Consider the following 14,964-nt stretch of genomic DNA (forward strand, 5'->3'; position numbering starts at 1 on the left):
ATCAACTGACTCCAAATAATGGCGCTAACTCATAAAACGCTGCCGATTACGTCAAACAATACGTCCACATTCTGAAACCGACTATGACAACTTGTTTTAATAAGCCTGCTAGTGGTTGATACATCTGATAGTTTTGTTTTTACAAAGTGAATATGTTTTAACTTTTTTCGTGTGTTTTTGTTGTTGCTGTGTGCTTTTGTGTTTTTGTGTTTCTTTTTGTTGTTTTTATGGGGTTTTTTTTTGTTGTTGTTGTTGTTGTTTTTTGTGTACTTTTTATGCTTTTCCTGCCTTTTTAAACATTTGCTTGGACAGTGTTTTTTCAAGTTTTTGTTTTTAACGTTTTGGTTTTGGAGATAGTATTAATTCCTCACAAGCATTGCAAACAAGAAGCACGGGAGAAACGCGTGTTGAAGCAAATGTATCAGGCTTACTTAACTTAGGATTAAGGATTGGGTCGGTCATGCATGACGTAAGCAAGCTCCAGTTTAAGTGTCTTCGTTCTAATATCATGCAACCAAATTGAATATTATCCACGAAAGTAATTTTGAAGGTTTCTCACTTGCCAAACGATACTGTAAGTAAAGAGGCTTTGCATCATCACGTGACGGCAGCCATGTTAGATTGCAGGAACAATAGAATCGTTTTACATGAGAGATTTTATTGTTCTGCCATATAATTTATTGTATTATGGGCGCCTTCACGTAATGGTGCAAAGCCTCTATTATCAAATATTCGCCATAAATTAGATTTCGTCAGTATTGCATTTTGTCAGTTTTATTTGAACTAATCAAGATAGATTCTCAAGATAGATAGTATTTTGTCTCGGGTATTTCTATTTTAATTAACCATCTGGCCGCATTAGCTCCGTGTACGTAGTCTCCGATGTGGACGAGTGCCTTCATAACAGCTGTTCAATATGCACTCCAAGCGAGTAGAGAATTAAAACTAGTGAGTGAATAAGCTTATACGAACCGTAATAGCGTAGCGCAACCGTGACGTCATAAAAACGAAGACAAAGGCGAAATTCGACAAACAAATTTACAAGTTTACTTTCAGCAGATAATTTTCACAGCCGATCGCAGTTGATCTTAGTTTACATGGGTTATTATTGTAACTTTAAGTAAAAATAATAAAATCGGTTCGTATAATCCTCGTAGCAGTTAAACAGAATGCAATGTTTGTCCGAATCTTTAAGCTATTTTTAGAATCAGTTCACTACGCTATTGATTATGATGAGCAAAAGGAAACTGATAAAGAAAAAATATTATGTTTAATCACGCAAGTCACTCCTGGGTGTGTCGTTGCCCCACGCACGGCACACATTCAATACTTTTGTAAACTTCCACGTGAACTTTACAGCACCTGTCACTTAAACACCCACCTGTCACGTGATATAAAGATTACGTCATTCGTTTTTTGACCTAGCTTCGTGATTAACGTGTTAAAACTGTCTTAGCGTTTGTCAGAAAACTGACCAGTTTGAAACCTTTTCTTAATCACAAGAGGGTTTTTTCACGGGGGAGGGGTGGAGATTGACAAAACTTCATTACTAAGAATTATTATAAATTCAAATGCAAAAATCATGGCATTTGTTTTTGTTATTATTATCATTTTCTTATCCATCTATTTATTTTTAGATGAAAAACCATTATGAATATTAGCCCAGCCAGGTTTGAAAAGTTTATATCAAAGTTTGAAAGAACAATGACAAAAATTTAAAAATTTAAAACTTTTTTTTTTTTTCAAAAACAACAAAAAACTGAAAATACAAGGATGCTTAAATTGTCATTGATATTGATTCAAGTTCGGCCAGTGTCTCTGCCCTAAAACTTCAAGAAACTTGAGCTACGCTTTCAAAGAATAACTGATAGAAAGATTTGAGTAGCAACAAATAAACAACCAACAGGCTTGTCGTGAGTGGTTACTGAATGTGGCTTCACAACTACGACTGACAAGAAACGCCCTCGATTCATTATTATTGTTAATTTACCGAGAAAAAACACCACACGAAATATTTTTAAATTCAGTAGTTAAAACAACTTTTACGGCATATTTTCACTTTCACCCATTATATAGTTTCCTTATATTTTTATTATTTTTGAAAAAAAGAAAACTGTTAATTTACTGAAAAAAATTCCACATGAACTCTTACCTTCCTAGGACATTCTAAAGAAATTTTATGACTAGTTGTACAAGCATGATAAACTGCGAATCTTTTTCTTGTATTTCTATTATTTTTGAAAGATAATTTATTTCCTTTAGATCATAGTAATAAATACCAAAGGTAAAGTTTGAACCAGGACTTAAGGAGTCTGGAAAACGTGGATCTTAATGGCTATACGCGAATGAATGAGAGAAAGAGTTGTAGTAAGATTGAGTAAGATCAATAAATAAAATCAAAGTATCGTACCTTTTGTCGAAGGTTACATCTGAATTGTCCTTCCACTCATCTTCTTTAATTTGAAACAACTCTTCTATCATAGAGTCATCGTTCCTGACTCCTCTCTGATTTGCTCGCAGATCCACTGATCTGACAGCGCTTAGCAAACACAATAGAAATACTATTGAAGACATCTGCAAGAGAAGAAGCAAGCATTACACATCGCTCTTTGAACTAGTCTTACTAAGAATGATCGTATCAGAGAATGACAATTCATCGTGCAAATTATCATGAGTCATACAACATTTTTTTGCGTGTCTACCAACAAACCGCCGTCTTGATTCTTAGCCAAGCTTAGGGTTTCTATTGCGGTAAAAATAGAATACCCGAGACAAAACTATCTATCTTGAGAATCTATCTTGATTAGATCAATTAAAACTGAATTTGTTCCTAGTTTAGAAAAGGCTCACTAAATTTGTACGATTACTAACACCAAAACCATTACCCCCAGGCAAAAAAGGAACAATTTCCGAAACTAAGAATTGAACAAACTATTCTTAATGAATCTAATATTCTATATCTAAGCGAAAGATAAAGTAGTGTTTTTTTTTTTTTGTCTCAGTTTTTTAAAGATCTTGACCTCTAGTCTTAACGTACAAAATTTGATTCCATAGTGTTTTGACTTGTCGGTGATCGTATCGATTTGATAGTATTAATGTTGATAAAATTAAGAAGCAAAACTGTTCTGTTTCCCCGTAGTTAAAAGAGGGAGATTTAACTATGGTTTCCCCTACCTGTTAACGGCTTCACAAAACGAGAACAGGAAAGACTTCTAGAAACTTTTTCTCTGTACTTCTACGACTAACACAGTCGACGTTGAGCTTCAGACAACTCGCGTTTTGGTTTGATAGTTGAAGAGAGATTACTATAATAATGGTGAAATTTTCCCGTTTTTTTCCTCGCTTTTATAAACGATTCTCACTGGTTCTACGCAATCAAAAAGCACTGACACAAAACAGGGTCAGTTCCGGAGCTTCTTTTTTCTCAACGTTGTACAATGCACCACTACAGGGCCTTTGTTGAGAGACAGTAATAATAGATGTGAAGTGAGCCGTACAGTAGTTTGTAATAGCAGCGTCGGTTGATTTTAAACATTTCTGGATGACCAGAGCGCTACAGGTTTGTCACAGCATCATATTAAAAGCATTCTAACTAACCGCCCCAACTCAATGACTCACTCCAACAGAAATACAGATTCAGGTATTTAAAACACGAGAGTGGAATTCGGCATGCAACATCACACTATAAAAACTTAGTTTACTGAAATAATAATGTAATTGAGCTTCTAAAAGCCACTGAATGGATTTGACATAAATCGATAGGCTCGTTATGGTCAATCGATCAGAGTCGCTCAATAGTTGCTTAAAGAACTTTCTATAATCTAGTAGTTGCTAGAGTGGGTGTGATAGAATTGTTTACAAAGCCGTACCTATTACGCATCGTATTGGAAACTCCCTCGGAATTGTTTTCGAAAACCGTGAGTACCTTATTACATAACTCCAACTTTATAACTTCGATAAAGTTAACTAGGACTATTAATTGCGACCAATTAAAATTAACAAAGACTTTCAATAACGACTCGAGCATATTGTTTTGATCGAAATGTTATGACAGTTAGTGAAATAATAAATGACTCGGCTGGTTCGATAATACTTTGTCCTTTTAGTAAATCTTTTGGGTTCAAATTATGTTTGAGTTCAAACTTAAGTGATCTAAAACTGTCTGTTCACTAGACTTTCAAAGAGAAAAGAGTTCGTGAGACGTACGGGAGCAGAAGTAATCGTGAAAAACCTATCTACCTACGCTTAAGAGTATCTTTCCATGTGGGATGACTAATAAAGTTTGACAGAAGAAGATAAAATTCTTATTTGCATGTAAATTAGACTTATTTCAATTACTGCACAATCCATCCCAGTGCGAAAGTAATTAAAACTAGATTGAGAGAAATGTTATTAACAACACAAAGCCGTGTGACATCCAATAAGTACCGCGTATGTATTGAAGCAAGTCTAGTATAGTGTGGATGCATGGAGTAGCTTAGTAGGTGTGTAAAATAGCGATGACGTTGAATTATGCGTGAAAGAATAGTTCAAAAATATTACTTAATAATCTCATAGATTGACCTTGAACGCCTCATTAAGTGACAGTCATCGTTCCATAGTGCTTACCACATTAGGAGATAGGAACTCAATTCATCCAGCATAGTCCCTGCGAAAACTAACCAGTTCTTCCAGCTCTTTTGTGCCGTTTCATTTCAAAGGTCACTGAGATGCAAACCTTTTAAGGACATGATTATAATCAGGATTGGGTGGCGAAACGCATAAGCTATTACAGATTAAAAAGTTATGGAGATGTCTTTTGGCGCGACAAGAGCTTAGTTCGTTCCCGTATCCATTATGTTCTGTACATTTTGATTTCTGTACATTTGGCTCCCGAACGCGGGCGTATATTTTGCTGTAAATTGACTTGGACAATTTCGGTCATTCTCATCGTGTTTAATGTCTAGTGGTAAATAAGCGAAAACTGATGGTAAATAGAATTCCATTGATGCCAAACTGAAGAGTGTCATCGCCTTTTGTACTCACTTCTTGGTACTAAACGGGTATCAAGTAAGGTTTTGTTTAGGCTTGAAGCAACTACAACTTAAAGATTCGTTTATAGCAGTACTTTAGATCAAAACAGAAAGCCAAAAAATATACTCAAGTTCCCATCAATAGGAATAAAAGATCATGGCTTTTTAACTTGGTTTTCAATAACGTACTTAAGTTATTCTTCCCGGACCGTTGAGAGCTGCCGCCGAATACCTATCTATTGATTTAAACCAATTAAGTTAATACCTATTAAAGTTGAATCAATTGGCTCGTTCAAGAGGATGTTTATATTAACGCTAGTAGCAGATTTTCGTCTGAGAATTGTGGACAATGCAGACGTGGTCACACATGCGCATAAGTAGCATAGACCGCATGCCTTTCGCTAATAATCGTAAAGCCAAAGTCCTTAGTAGTTTTAGTCTTAAATAATAAGGTCACTAAGTAGTATCGTGAAATAATGACTGATTCTAAAGATAATGATGTCGCTAACGAGTAGAAATTCTAACTGCAAGTACTCTCACAATGCGTGGGTAGATTAAGTAGGATGTTCAAAATAAGAATGGCTCGTTCAAGTGCAAGTCATCAGGATGATTTATTATTTTGACGGCTTTAATTTGAGTATATCTGCTGCTTCTTTACTTATTACTTATCTTATTAGACTATATTTTTCTTCAGAAAATTGCACGATCCTATTGAGAAAATCACGAGCCATAGATTCCAGGTAAATCTAGCTTTACATCGATGGAAAAGCAATGTTTTTTTGATAAGCCACAAGTTTATAGGCCAAATATTTGTAATCCGGAAACATTTAAAAACATGGTTAATACGTTAATCGTGTTGCGTTATTCTTTATAAAAATATTTGCGAAAAATAGTGAAGTGAAGTGGCGGTTCCCTTTCTGGCCGCCCTCCTTCCGCCGCCATCCGCAAAAATGGTAAAAGAAAACACCAAGAGAATGACTGCAATCTTAATTCTATTACTCGTTAATGTGTTGGCTTTCTGATCGTGTTTTTTGTGTCTGAGTATAATGTGTTTTCACATCCTAAATACTGGACTATCCGGCTGACCCTGTCATTCACCAAGGTCAGTCTTCATAGCAACAAACAACAACTCAAGGCTTTCAGTTTAGCATCAGAGATCGATGTTATTTTCAGTGGACAGAGACGTGATGTGGTCTCTCGAATATAAGGTGTGCACTCTTGATCTTTAGAGAGCTATGACCTCCGTAAGGTTTTTCTATGCCTCTTTTCACTTCTTTATTTTATGGTTTTTCTAATCCGATTACTGCTTTGAAGCTAATACTTCGGACACTGAGTTAAAGAAGTCCAGATGCTATCCTGAAGGCAGAGTTTCTCGTTCGCTCGACTTCGTAATCAACGATTCAAATAAGCTCCATGAATAATAATGAATGCAGTCGAAAGACAATTTAGAATGAAAAGGCGGTGAAAAGGTTTGAAAAATTAGCGTAGGGAGCGAACATTTTTGACCGCTGCAAAACCTGGATAAAGTGTAAAGAGCAATAGAATAAGAGCATTTGTTTTTTCATACCGATTTTAATCTGGTTAACAAGACTCTGTCACTGATTATCTGTATTACTGGCGAAGGGCTAAGTAGGAGAAACCAAAATGACTTACCGATTGAACAAAAGATATCAAGCTGAGAAGTAAATTTGGTAGTTAAGAATATAGATTGCTTTTTGTAAAGCAGGCGAGAATGTGGTGGAGCAAGTCCTGTTGTGGCCTGGAGGGCCGACGTATATGGAAGTGGTGCATTCTGGTCTAGTTTAGGGTACAATTATCCTATGCTCGCTATAGATGGACACTAGAGAAACGTTATAAACGTTCTATACCCTATATATATGGATACTAGAGAAAAACACTTGCACAAGCGTGCACATCAACACGTTTTTGCAGTAATTCAAGACCGGGTTAGACGGAAATGAAATGATTGTTTTCTCCAAATATACAAAATGTTTTGAATTGGACTAAGATACGTTTTACTCTCGTGATGCAAGAGCTGCCCAGCTGCAGCGAACTTATCTTCTTACTTTGATAGATTTATTCATTATTCATTTACAACTGACTGACTGACTGACTTAATATGTTAAATAACTTATATTCGTAAGCTACGATCACAATCCTTTTAGCCGTTTCGAGGTTGAGGAAAAAAACTGGGTCGAGTTGGTATTGCAGTACATTGTGTGACTGTTTTAGGGCACATATTTTCTAAGATGGCGTCCATTTCGTCCCCTAAAACAGTCCCACAATGCACTGCAATACCAACTCGACCCAGTCTTTTCTTCGACCTTGGAATGGGTAATAACACTAAGATACTGATTAAGTGCAACAGAAAAATAAATTTCGTGTGCACCAGTCGGACGAAACGACCAAAAATCTGCTTTGATTCCAACGTCGAACTTTCGTCGCGTCAAATTACAGCGGCTATTGATAAAAAACATGCGCAGTTGCATCGACTTGAACTAGCAAGATGGCGTTAAGTTCATCGCAAGCGACAGAATAACATCAGACGCCGAATTTAATGGATCCGCCCTGAGTGGGTCTCAAAGGTAATTAGATTCAACGCGGCAAAATTTCGACTTTTTAACTGGACCTAAAATAATTCCCTCGTTTGAACTAATCTATTAGTTGCAGCAAAACCAGACTTACCTTTATTCTTACGATTCTGTTACTCTTTCATGCTCGAACTGAAAAATTTATAGTTTTCGCTCACGAGTTCCTTGAGTTTCAAAGGTGAAGAGGAGGAGTAAAATATTTGGTAGTAAAAGATTTGTTCCGCAGCGACATACAATTGTGATCATTTACGTGTACACATTACGTTGATCAATGTCGATGATTTTCTCGGATACAAAAGTTCAAAGCTGAATGCCGTATCATCTACGTAAAACTCCTATTTGTATATCCTGTCGGCTTGGTATGACTTGAAATGACTGGTAAGATCTGAAACTTATATAAACGACAGAATATACCAGAAAAGAAGTGAACTTATTAATATCGATGATTTGCGAGAGTACATAGATGCACCCACTCAAACCATTGATGAACAGACGCCTCTTGCTGTCCAACGGGACGCAAGTAATCGGTGCTATCTATATCTTACACATCGATACTATCAACTTGAAAAAGGATTAGAAAAAATGATAATAGCAAAATAAGTCTATCTATAGCTCACTAGACGTAGTCTTAGACGTGCATGTGATGAGACTATCCCCCTGAGTCAAATCAGTTTTATTATGTTAGCCATAACAGGTTAAATGTTAAAATTATTGTAAAGATATGGCTGACAATTAGGTTACCCATGGGGTGAGAGAATAAGAGTAATCGCTGTATTGCGTTCCGTACTATGAGAATCCACGCATGTTCATTAAAAAAAAAAAAAAAAACAAGAAAACAATATAAATGTGCCTACAGGGAAAGCGTAAAATGCGCTCGTTGATGACGCAGAGACGAATCGATAAGAAAACCACAAATGATCTTTGTTTACAAATATCAAATCTTATAAATCAAACGTCAATAAAAATCAAAACCAAAAATAGAATTTTCAAAGTTAAATTTGAAATAAAAATCAGGAAATTAAACAAGATCTGCATGATTTAACAGATGGCCGGGGTGTCGTGGGAGAGATGCTTCGCTTTAGTGTTCTTCCGCTGTCGCTTGTCAGAGATTTGATCATTGTCGTATTCTCAAGGCATTCATTCATTTTTCAAATCCTTTTGGCTTTGTCTCGAGACTGATATCTAACTTAGCACGATTAGTTTGGTTATTTAACAGATACTTACGCTAGTCTTCTCTGAACACACTCAACTGATCTGTCTTACAGGCGTGTTGGGACTACGTCCCCAAATGTTTTATTTCAGTTATATTTATGCGCAAAACTTAAACTTAGTTTTTCATTTTTTATATATAAATATTCTGTTATTGCACATACTTAAAGAAAACAAGGTAAAAACAAAATACGAAGAGCTTTGGAGAAAAACGGTACTTTCCCGGACATTAAATTGCGTCAAATTTTATCGAATACTAAAACAACCTCTGTTCTTGTATGCCAAACTACTCAATATTACGTAATCTGTAATCTCTAAAGATAGCAGATCCCTCTCATTTCTGGATTGAAGAAAGCTGATACGGATTTGATTTCTGAATAAACTGAGGTCAACACGCCTACCTCAACATTTATCCGAACATTCTGATTCTCGAAGTACTACTCTCGCCTCTCTCACCTCTGGGGTCTCGAGTTCAATTTCTGGACTCGGAATCTCATGTGAATAGAGTTTATTGAGTCTCTCCCTTGAAGCAAGGCTTTTTCTTCGGTTCCCTTCCGCAAAAACCTAACAAGATAAATTCTAATTCGATCTGTGAGCTAGCCCTGACTTACTGATCAGCCTAGAGGCTGTTTTAGAGTCAGTCAACAAAACCGACTCTGGACTGAAGGAATCTGAATGGACTGACAGCTACAATTCAAAACTTTTCATCGTTCTTACAGTCTTTTTTAAAGGGCATAATTTTGGTTCGAAAGAAAATTAATTCCACTCAGTGATCTTACATTCTTGGTTATGTAAAATGCCATTTCCTAGATTTCTCCCATCGCTCAACCCCTTTCTAATAATATATATAAATACTCCCCATATATGAATACTCCCCATACATCATTCATCGTAATGCTCTACAAAATGCAACCCGCGTTAATCTTGCCTTATAAATCCATCATGAGCTAAGGGAACACTGGATTTCACTAAGTATTTTTTACCGATACACGAGCATACAGGCTTCTCTCTACGATCATGTTTTTCTCGAGATTCTATTTCTAAAAACCTTCATTTTTTAACTCTGACGTCTCAATCCGCCCGCAATCATGATTTGTTTTTAGAACCGGCAACAGTTTTGAAATTCTGTTTTTCTCAAAATTTAGTATTTTTATCGTGACGTCGAAGTACGAAGCTAATGATAGTACTAACAGTTTTGAAAGACGGAATTTGGTAATCACTGATGGTGAAATTACTGCGATAAGACATAACAACTTCATGATATCGTCACTTATTTTGATTAGCAGTCTTGCGTAAAAGACCGAATGTTTTCCTATTAAGAAAATCAAGTTCGTTTAAACATTTTTATGAATCCAATTACATTTTCTAAAGGAACGATTTTGCAGTTTCAAACTGTTATAAATTAACGTCATTTCCCATACATAGATAAATTGTGTAATCAATGTGGAAATAACTCCATTCAAAACATCTACCGAGGCGCGCATTTTTCTTTTTTCGGACTGCAAGAAAAATATTGTTTTTGTGGTGGAAAGTAAGAGTTTTAGTATGCCAATAAATCCATGTAGTTGAATGCTTTCTATTTAAAAAAATCGAAAGTCTTACTTTTTAAAATGAATACGTCTTGGGTCCTGGCGGGCTCGCGGAAGTAAACTCTTGAAGTCTGCTTCCCTAGTAAACCGTTACTGTATTGACTGTATTACTAGATGACTAATCGTGCAGATACTTAATGAAATCTGAGTGTTTATCATATGTAATGGTTTCTAAAAGTGAAACTTACTGTATAAATAGATAAATATATAATTTTAAGATAAACATTTTTAATGGCATCATGACGATGGTCATGGTAAAGATATTGAAAAATCGGCTGCATCGGATGATTTTGAAAAATCCTTAGTGAAAGAAGTTGATGTATCTTGAAGTAATCCGCGCAATGGCGCAACTCATTCTGAGCTCTCTGATGGAACTCGATAATGATCTCTCACAGACCTTCCTCATGCAATATTATTTTATCGATTCAATATAACTGCATCAGTTTTAAGTATATTGTATCAAGTGCTTTGGGATATTGCTAGAATGTATTTCGTGGTTCTTGTCGCGATCCTAACGGTCTCAAATTAATGTTATATTGTATCAAACTGCAAAATTTACAGTCATTTATCACTTCATGCTAAGAAGTCCTTTTCGGCATCTATCGCTTGAAGTTTACCGCGCTGATTGGATTCCAGTAATGATAAAAAGGTAAATTATACACCGTGAAAAGATGAAAAAACTTACCGACGTTTTTTTTTTTTTTTTTTTTTTGGACGTTTTTTGGATTCCAGTTTATTCATCTATCTAATAGTTCTAAAATTCAATCCCCACGCCTAAAACAACGTCAAACAATAAAGAAAAGGAACAAAATGTCTTTGACTTATAAACATGGTTGAAAGTGCCGGAAAACGAAGAATTCCATCGACCTCCCACTTTCCGTAAAATCAGTAATGGACGCAATCGTTGAAGTTGAAACAAAAGATCTGAGAAAACATGTCAGCAATTAATCGTGGGTGGAGAAAGATTTGGGATAAATACCACCTATTGTAGTTGCTGTTAGGAAATTTAATAACGCGATTCAACTAGCCACTGGCAGATTGTTGTGGAACAATAAGAAAAGCCAGGAATGGAATCCTCAGACAAATATCAGCAATTGCAGCAAAATAAATAAATAAATAAGAACAAAGCTGTTCAAATAGTAAATTAACTAACAGAAAACCAACCCTCACCACGCTATTACAGATGTAAGTTGTTTTGATCGTAATGCTGAGGAAGTAAAGACACGGGCTCTGATTGTGCATGAAGTCTGCAGTGACCAAGTTTCGTTGCGCAAAGACTGAGAAAAACTGGAGTGGAAACATATTTATTGGATTTGTATTTTTTTTAAGTTATATCATGTACAGGGTTGGATCGAGTTAGACAGACCAAGAAATCGTTTTTTCTTTCTCTCTTTTTCCCTCTCTTGCTTTTTTTCTTTTCTTTTTTTTTTTCTTTTTTTTTCAGGATTCTTTCTCTTTCACCTTTCTTTCCTTTTTTCTTTTTTCTTTTTTCTTTATTGTTCTTCTCTCTTTCTCTCTCTCTCTTTTTCTCTTCATCAGATTTTGTTTTTTCGTTTTCTAGAAGGTAAAAAAATCTCGCTCGTAATCTGCACTAGTCAACCATCCCTTTCCTCGTTACTACATTGCGTCTCGGTTTCATTTATGAACAACTTCACTTTATTCAAGAATAACGCAATTTTAGTTTTAATTTTAGATTTCACTTTAGATCAAACTTTGGCTGAAAGACTTTTTCTGAAAGTGTTTTTCTCGAGTAACGCTAATTACGTAAATACTGCCTTGTATGAACTGCGTTACCTAACAAATAACATCCCAGTCATCCACACTTTCAATGCATTTTTTCATTCATTATTTTTTTCAGTGGAAACACAACGTACGAAATTCCCTAACAAAAGTTTCATTCACCAGGCTATACCATTTCTACTCTAATGTTCAGTGCTTTTTATATCGGAAATTTTATTCAAAAATTAAATTGAGGGCTGAATTCTAACAAGGGACATTTCCTCTGTTCAGACTCTAATTAAAACGAGTTCTTGTGATATTTAGCTTGTGATTATTAACGACAAAACACAGTATTATAATAAGGATATGTGTACTTAAGAACACATGGCATAATACCGGATACAAAGCAGATTCAACTTCACCATAATTCATGGAGTTTCTCGTTTATTCAATCAAACTTTCCTCAAATTAACGAGAAGTCCTTGTGGTCGAGAAGCGAGAAAGTGAAGATGATCTGTGGATAATTAGCGATTTTACCGTTAAACGTAGTTGATGCTTCATATTGTTTCACTTTACCTTAAAAAGCCTTGCTTTTAAATTATCCTTCAATTTGCTGATCATTTGTGATAACGATGCGACTAAATGCCTAGAGTTGTTTAGTATTCTCAACTAAGCCTTGTTTTGAGAATGATAATATATAACCCCTTGACTTCACTAGTGACCCCGCCCGCTTTCCAGAAACATTTGCTTAACAACATCAAAAGCAAGTCACGACATAGGAAAAATTTCCATGAAAATGTTAATTATTGGTGGCGAGATTTCAGTCCTGTCTTAACGCCGGGATATATAGATCTTAATAGATGTCCCCCGTAAATGATGTCTTATAAGTTATTGATTATCCAACTGAGCTTACTTTTTCCCAAAGAAGAGGCTTCGAAACGATTTTTTAAAACGAGTTTTCAAAACCGGTTTTTTACTGTACAAAATAACCTAAAGTACGATTATCGCAGGATATTTGTACTCGCTCCAGGCTTTCTCCTGTGTTATTTGTACTCTTACTTGAATAGTTGTATAATAAGTACATATATTTATACATGCATCCGCAGATTAAATAATTTGAACGTAGCTTACAAGTAGCTTACAACATGCTAGTCTGATCCTAAGACAAAGACAAAGATTTCCATCAATTTATCTGTGTCCATCAAAGCAAAAACGAATAAAAATGCTTGAAAACACAAAGAATAGAAAAGGCGATGCAAGTGACTTAAACTACAACCGTTTCGTTCCGGGCACTGAAATCTGTCTTGATTGAATGCTCGCTCACTCAGTATCAAACGTAAACTGATCAATCTGATTTAGTTGTCTTATATGGGTGACGGGTTTTTCTTTTGCTGTCATATCGCCCCGAGTATGCATGCACGCCGGTTTTTAAGTTTCCGGTAAACGTCTTAGTCTTAATATCTTAATATCTCTAATATACAACGGTCTTTTTCAAAAGGATTTCAGTCCACGCACTGGTGATTATTACCTTAGTTTATAATATCGACTTTACTCTTCCCGCTAAATGGCTCTAACCATCGAAAAACAATGTTACTAAACTGGGCATTTTTTGCGCAAAACTTCATTCAAAAAACTAAAGCGGAAACGAAAATGAGGATTTTCTAATAATGACAAATGTACTTTCCTCGATTTTCTTCAAAACTATTGGCTTTCCTTAATTCAAATTTCATTTATAATTCTTTTCAACAACAAAAATCCAACGGTAGTAATTATGGGCGAAAAAATAAAATAAAGAGAAGAAGAAAAAATCAGCGTTAACAACGTTTACCAAACAAAAAGGTATGAGTTTATAAAATGTGCTGTTGAACACGGTGTACAATAAGTACAGGTTATATAAAGTAATATAAAATGGTGTCGAGTGTACGCACAGCAATGACGATAAAAACTTGTGAAAAACAATATCTGTGATTAAAGATCTCGATATAAATCGTTTTTGTTACACCCTGGAATAAAGAAGTTTAAATCGACTTTTTTTTTTTAGAATGAAGATCTTCGGCCTACTGAAAATATCTTTCTCTCTCTTTCTCGCGTTCTTCTTTCGTCATTCCAGCTCTTTCACTAGATGAGATGTTAAGGTAGTCTTTGTTCTATATGTCAAACTGTATACGTTTCCTTTTTGACGATTATATGAATTTGATCAAACGTGTAATAAGATACCATCTTCAAGAACGATGAACAATACTGACGTATTTTACCTTGACTGGAGCCTTTGTCTTCTTCTGAGAACACAGCAATGATTGTTTATTGCGTACAGTAGCCCGACGTCTTTACCTTTCTAATGCTATACCACCAAATCCATATAATTCGTCCAGTATATATATACACGCTCTTCTCAGTGGTGGTCTGTCGGCCGTTGTATCTAGACGCCAGTTATAAGTGCCTCTAAGCCCAGCCACCAACCATCAGGGGCCGGAAAAAAACGATCTTCACCTGGCTGCAAGGAACAAAGACTTTTTGATTATAAAGAATCGACAACTACAATGTTTAATTGCATTGCGTTATCAAAATCATTCGTAAACTAAATTGACTTGAATTTTGACAGCACAAAGAAGCTGTTCATTTAGATTGAACACTAAACTTGTCATATCGATCTATCGCCTACATCTATCGTCATTTGGATCACTTCTCTGTTATACAAATCCAAAAAGCTGATTTCATTTTCGTTCCTCTTTTTTCTTTCTTTTTCTCAAAATCATAATTACTTGATCAATTTGAAAAGGCAGGTGAAGACGCCCAGATTAATACTTCCTAATTCCGTTTAATGAATAGGCAATACATTTTGTC

At 35.5% G+C, this 14,964-nt stretch overlaps 1 protein-coding gene across 1 annotated transcript in view; it reads right to left on the reverse strand.

Moving 5' to 3' along the window:
* LOC116301806 (uncharacterized) overlaps positions 1 to 14,526 on the reverse strand; it is a 17,001-nt gene extending 2,475 nt beyond the window's left edge. Inside the window, exons 1-2 of the mRNA XM_031710924.2 lie at positions 14,376 to 14,526; positions 2,411 to 2,574 (exon numbers count right to left, since the gene is read on the reverse strand). Coding sequence (XP_031566784.1) covers positions 2,411 to 2,574 — 164 coding nt within the window. The 5' untranslated portion in view covers positions 14,376 to 14,526. The remainder of the gene's footprint in view (positions 1 to 2,410; positions 2,575 to 14,375) is intronic.
* Between the last annotated feature and the right edge of the window lie 438 nt (positions 14,527 to 14,964).

This window comes from Actinia tenebrosa, unplaced genomic scaffold (genome assembly GCF_029948245.1).
Source record: "Actinia tenebrosa isolate PJP-AT-01 unplaced genomic scaffold, QUT_ActTen_1.0 PGA_scaffold4__44_contigs__length_22323623, whole genome shotgun sequence".
Lineage (NCBI taxonomy): Eukaryota > Metazoa > Cnidaria > Anthozoa > Actiniaria > Actiniidae > Actinia > Actinia tenebrosa.